The 5,808-nt window shown below is 50.4% G+C and overlaps 1 protein-coding gene across 1 annotated transcript; it reads right to left on the bottom strand.

Moving 5' to 3' along the window:
* Positions 1 to 1,358: 1,358 nt before the first annotated feature.
* POU4F2 (POU class 4 homeobox 2) lies at positions 1,359 to 4,654 on the bottom strand. The gene is made up of 2 exons (XM_074950034.1): positions 4,155 to 4,654; positions 1,359 to 3,820 (listed from the first exon to the last, which is right to left on the bottom strand). The coding sequence occupies exons 1-2, from the start codon at positions 4,383 to 4,385 to the stop codon at positions 2,879 to 2,881; spliced, it is 1,173 nt and encodes a 390-aa protein (XP_074806135.1). The 5' UTR covers positions 4,386 to 4,654; the 3' UTR covers positions 1,359 to 2,878.
* Positions 4,655 to 5,808: the final 1,154 nt, after the last annotated feature.

Raw genomic sequence — 5,808 nt, 5'->3', positions numbered from 1 at the left:
CCATCGCTGTTGGTTTGGTGCGTCTTTTTCTCAGTTTTAGCAAAATAACAGCCCATAATCCCCATTCCCTACATTTGAAACGCGAAACGCCAAGGTTACAGCCCCATCGTAGCCGTTTATTCAAATTACTCTACATCAAAGAGCGCAACTCCTTGGGCAATAATGTTGTCAATCCCTACCTCTGTCTGACACACGAAGAATAGGCATGACACAGACCTTTCCAAGTGCTAAATCCGTTCTCTGTAGTACAAGGCAGCCTAGTTCTGGAGGGTATTTATATAGCACCTTCGGAATTATCTTTTCATCCCATCACATTTTAATTTGTCCTGCTAACCAAGAAACGCTCTTGGTCCAGGGCAATCTGTGGCTGTCTCTCAAATGGGGAAGGGGCTGAACTACACCTATATCTGATCTTTCCTCCCTGCTAGTCCCCCGTGCATTTTAAAATTCGTATGCATGTCCCCATGGCAGATGTTATAGGCATGAAACTGATCACACACGGTTGCGTTTAAACGCATTTCACCATGCCAGTCCATACTATTAATTTTAAAGTATTTCTATTACTTCGCTGACTGTTCCTGTTGCCTTTGTGACTGGTAATATCGATCTGTACTAGCCAATAAGCAAGTGGCATAATGGCGCCACATTTTAATCTCCTCCTCGGACTTCTTTGCTCCAGAATAAATGCCACAGGAAACGCCGGTAGGTAAGTAGGCAGCCCTTCCTCCTCGTGTGTGTGTGTGTGTGTGTGTGTGTGTGTGTGTGTGTGTGTGTGTGTGTGTGTGTGTTGTGCTGGGCACTGAGGCTCTGGAGCTGAGCTCCTGGGACCCAGCCTGCCCTCGTCATCACTCCCAGAGCCCAGCTAAGAAGACAGGTTAATTGAATAGCCATCTCCAGGCCACCCCAGCTTCCTTTCCACCATCCTTGCTTAGTAAATTCTATTGTGCAGTTAGCAAACTATTTATCTGGCTATGTGGCAGGCCACACAGAAGCTCTGCGATGCTGCCTGGGAAGGAACAGTCAGCACATCCTTGGCGACCAACAGTGTCTATAAAGGTATGTATTTTACCGTCTGACAAGGTAGGCAAACACAGGGACACTATCGGCTCACGGGTTACCCCCTCCCGCCTCCAAAAAATCGGGTAATGAGTTCACTTTCCATTTGATAAATACCGGATCAGACATATAAAGATGATCCAGCCACCATCCAGCCTGAAAGGAAGAGCTGGCAGGAGCTGTAAACCATTTAAAAAATCAAAATAGTCCTCCCACTTCAACTTTAAAATATGAGATGTGGAAGCAATTTAAATTCAGTAGTAGACTTTTAATTAAAAAAAACCAGCAAACATACTTTCCCAATAAAACGTTAAAATCTTTTTTTAATGAAAGACAATTCAACAACATTTTAAATAACTTAATACATTACTGTAATAAATAAACCTTCTATTAACAAAAACAACAAAATTGTATCAGATACAGAACTTAAGACTTCAAATAGTCTCAAATAGAACAGCAATACAGCGAAATCTGTAAGAATATATCTATATGTGTGTCAATTCGAATGAAATATTTACAGTACATATAGGTACCACAGTTCAAGTACCTTTCATTTTTCCTCAAAAGAATTGTACCAATAACGTGAATTTACAAGAGTGCACACTCTCTCTCTCTCTCTTTCTCTCTAAATTAAATTTGGCTTTTGTACAAACAAACCTCCAAAAAAGATTCTCCTCAAAGTATTGCAATTAAAGTAAATAAAAAGCTATCAGGTCTGAACACAGTTGTGATATAGCTTAGAAATCTAGAAGGACAAATATTGTGATGAAAACAAACCCTGAAACAACAAAACGCCACACTGTCACCTATTCAGCCACTTCTTTTCTCGCTTTAGAAGTGTGTGGGGGGGACAATATGGGAATCCCCATTAAATATGTAACGCAGTAAACAAATACCTCGGACAGTGAATCAATCTACACAAATAATGTAGGACATCTATTATAGAGTGCCAACGCCTTACAAATAAGAATACTGGCCAGAGAAATATTTTAGTTTCAGGTGACAATTTACAGATGGCCAAAAGGGATATTTTTATAAGAAGGAAAAAGCTACAGATAATCAATTCTATCAACACAAAGTATTTGATTTTCACTATCCATACCTTTTTTTTTTTTTTTACTTTTATCAAGACTTAGATTAAAGAGGTGTAATTAATTAGAATGAGCACAGAATGAAGTTGCTGGACAGATAAAATTAATAATTTACAAGGGGTTGTTTGGCAGTAATCTAATAATAGCTTTTAAAGATCAGTGAACACAGCAGGATCAATTCTTTTCCTAAGCATAATAACTTCAGCGAAGGAAAGGGTAATAATCACAGTAAAAATATATATATATTTATAATACGCAGTGTATATGCAGAAAAAACTGCCATTTTTTTTAAATCAAAATACTTTTGAGATGTCTCTCTCGCGGTATAGCCTCAACTCTAGATTAAAGTTTCAGTTTCCAGTCAATTTATGTTCTGAAAAATAGTTGCAAAGTGTACTTTTAAATTTTGAACACGGATGATGTCTTTAATAATAAAAACAAATCTTACTTGGTACGTCTTCGGTCCTTTAAAAAAGAATTTCTTATCTGCCTTCAAAAAGCCAGTCTCTGTTTGATAGTGTCATTCTGACCAAGCAGCCGTTCTGTCCAAGGGGAACTTTCCTAAACTTGACAATTTACTTCTTGTTTGGCAGACTCTCTGACAGTTTCTCTTTCTCTGTCGGTCTTTCTGTCTGTCTCTCTGTGTTTGTCTCTCTGTCTCACTACAGAGAAATATTAAAGTGTGTCTTGTTGCCGATTTTTTTTTTTTTTAAAAAAAGCTCCCATAGACTTTAAATCCCAGCGGAATATTTCATTCGTTTCTGTTTCTGTCTCTGATTACAGAACCAGACCCGGACCACGTTCTTCTTGAGGTCCAGTTTCTCTGCGATGGCCGCTATTTTTTCCGAGGAAGGACGTGGCTGGATGGCAAAATAGGCTTCCAAGGACCTCTTCTCAGGTGCAGCGATAGAGGTACGCTTCCTCTTCTTCTCTGCTCCATTGAAGAGCTCTGGTTTGGTGAGCTTCTCCCGGTGAGATTTCTCTGCTTCTTCTAGCCAGGCTTGCAAGATGGGTTTGAGGGCGATCATGTTATTGTGGGACAAGGTAAGGGACTCAAACCTGCAGATGGTGCTTTGGCTCAGTGAGCCTACCCCTGGGATCTTCAAGTTGGCCAGGGCAGAGCCCACATCTGCCTGGGTCACTCCGAGCTTGATCCTCCTCTGCTTGAACCTCTCCGCAAAAGCTTCTAAATCCCGGGGATCTGCGTCCACATCGCTCATGCATCCCATGTGAGAAGGCAGCCCGTGGGCATGGGCCATGCTTAGAGCCGCCTGGTGCATAGGGTTCATACTGGCCATGTGAGGAGCATGGGCTGGCGTGGAGACCACCGAGCCGTCTGGTCCGGTCATGGCCCCCAGCGCCAGCCCTGGGGTGATGTGATCTAAAAGCTCCCCTTCCAAAGCCTGGTGAGGCTGGTGGTGGTGGTGATGGTGGTGGTGGTGGTGGTGGTGAGTGCCGGACAGGGCTGACGGGTGGGAAATGGGAACCGACGAGGAGGAGGCAGCAGAGGTGCAAGGGATGGTGTTCATGGTGTGGTAAGTAGCGTCCGGCTTGAAGGGGCTGTGATGAGGCGGGTGATGATGGTGGCTCTTGGTCTGGGAAACTATATCCACCGCCGCCAGGGCTTCGGCGCGGGCCAGCAAACTCTCATCCAGACCGCCGAATATATTGCTCTGCAATTGCAAATAGAAGGCACACATTACTGTCAACAGGGGATCGCCCTCCCTCCGCATCCGCACGCCTCTGGGCCATTAACACAACCCCAGCATGGCAAAAGAGAGAGCCTGAACCAGGAGAGGGGGAGAGAGAGACACACAACACGAGGCACATGCAACTTCCCAGGTCATAAAAATTAATATGAAAGGCAAGCGCCGCTGCATGCATAAGGCGGAAGAGAGCCGGGGGGTGCTGGGTGTTTTGCTGGGCAGGCATGAAAGAAACACCGTGCAGATCAAGGGGGCTGTGGGCATGTGCCTCAAAGCGGGCGCTGCTGCAGGACGTGCCTACCGGAGGGGTTGGGAGGCAGGCTCGCCTCATCGCCTCCGAGCTGCTGCTGGTGCTGGTGCTGCTCCTGCCGGCCCCGCTGCTGGTGCTGCTGGGAGAGCTGGCCGAGGGGGCGGCGGCGGCGGAGGTGCAGGGGGAGGCGGTGTGCAGCGCCGAGTACTTGGGCTCGTGCAGGCTGCCGCTGCCGTGGGGCATGCTGAAGGGCTGCTTGCTGTTCAGAGACATCATCATCATCCTCGCCGGCGGTGGGGGGCCCGCCCAGCCCACAGCGGAGACGAGGGAGGAGGTGGGAAGTTGAGGCTGCCGCCGCAGCCGCCTTGAGAAGGAAGGTGGCGCGGGGACGCGAGGGGCTTTTCTCGCTCTCCTCCTTCAGCCCCCGGTGCAGCCTCCGCCGCCTCCTCTCCGGCGGCAGCCGGTCGGCAAACTGCCCCTCCAGCCGCCTGGCCGCTCCGCTCTGCCTCTGCCTAACTCTCCGCTCCGCTTCCCGCCTGGGCGCCGGGTCCCTCTCTGCCTCTCGCCCCCCGCCCAGCCCTCCGAGCGCCCCTCCCCGGCTCCCTGCTCCGCTCCCCGGGAGTCCCCCTCGCCTGCCCTCCCACCCACCCACCCACCCGGCGGGAAACTCCCTGCTGCAGCCCGCTGGCTCAGCCCCTTCTCCGGGCCGCCGAGCCACGAACCAGCCCCGAGCGGAGCGTGTCCCGCTCTCCTGCCTAGTCTGCGCCTCGCCCTCGCCCGGCTCCGAGCCCCCTTCCCCGCGCCGCTGGAGGAGGCGGGAGTCCGGCGCCCTATTGTTCTGGTGCTGCCTCTGCTCCGGCTGCCGCGCACCTTGGCCCGGCAGGTGCCTTGTGCAGAAGAGACATCACTGGAACTGGGCTGTGAGGCTTTCTCTCTCCCTCTGTTTCTGGCCGCTCTTCGCCCATTGGATGGAGGCGAGACCGGGGCGATGTGGACGCATGCGTCCTGCGAGTATGTGTGGGCAAATATTTAAGAGGGTTGGGGGTGGAAATCCGGGGAGAGGGGTGTGAGCGAAAAGGCATGGGGGCGGGGGGGAGGCTAGGGATGGCGAGAGAGCGCGCCTATGGGCGGATATATGGAGTGTGCGTTTGTGGGATGTGTAGATGGCGCGCCAGAGAGTATCTGGGTGTGAGGTGGGGGGTAGGGGGGCTGTATCTGAGCGTGTGTAAGTACAGAGTGTGTGTGTGGATGTATGGAGTGTCTGCACAGACAGTGTGGGTTTGTATGGAGTGTCTGAATGGGATTTATGTACGGCGTGTATATACCTGTACATGGGGAGTGTGCGTGTGTGGGGGAGCTGGTGGGGGGGGGCTGTGTGGAGGGTACCTCGTGTGGGGGAAGAGCTGTGTGTGGGGTACCTGATGTGGGGAGCTCTTTGGGGGGTACCTGATGTGGGGGAGGGTCTGTGTGTGGGATACCTAATGTGGGGGGGAGCTGTGTTGAAGGTACCTGATGTGGGGGAGGGTCTGTGGGGGGGTAGCTGATGTGGGGGGGAGCTGTGTGGAGGGTACCTGATGTGGGGGAGGGTCTGTGTGTGGGGTACCTGATGTGGAGGGGAGCTGTGTGGAGGGTACCTGATGTGGGGGAGGGTCTTTGTGAGGGGTACCTGATGTGGGGGGGAGCTGTGTGGAGGGTACCTGATGTG

The sequence above is a fragment of the Natator depressus genome, chromosome 4, assembly GCF_965152275.1.
Source record: "Natator depressus isolate rNatDep1 chromosome 4, rNatDep2.hap1, whole genome shotgun sequence".
Taxonomy (NCBI): domain Eukaryota; kingdom Metazoa; phylum Chordata; order Testudines; family Cheloniidae; genus Natator; species Natator depressus.
Note: the sequence above shows the minus strand (reverse complement) of the source record. Positions and strands in the feature narration are given on the sequence as shown.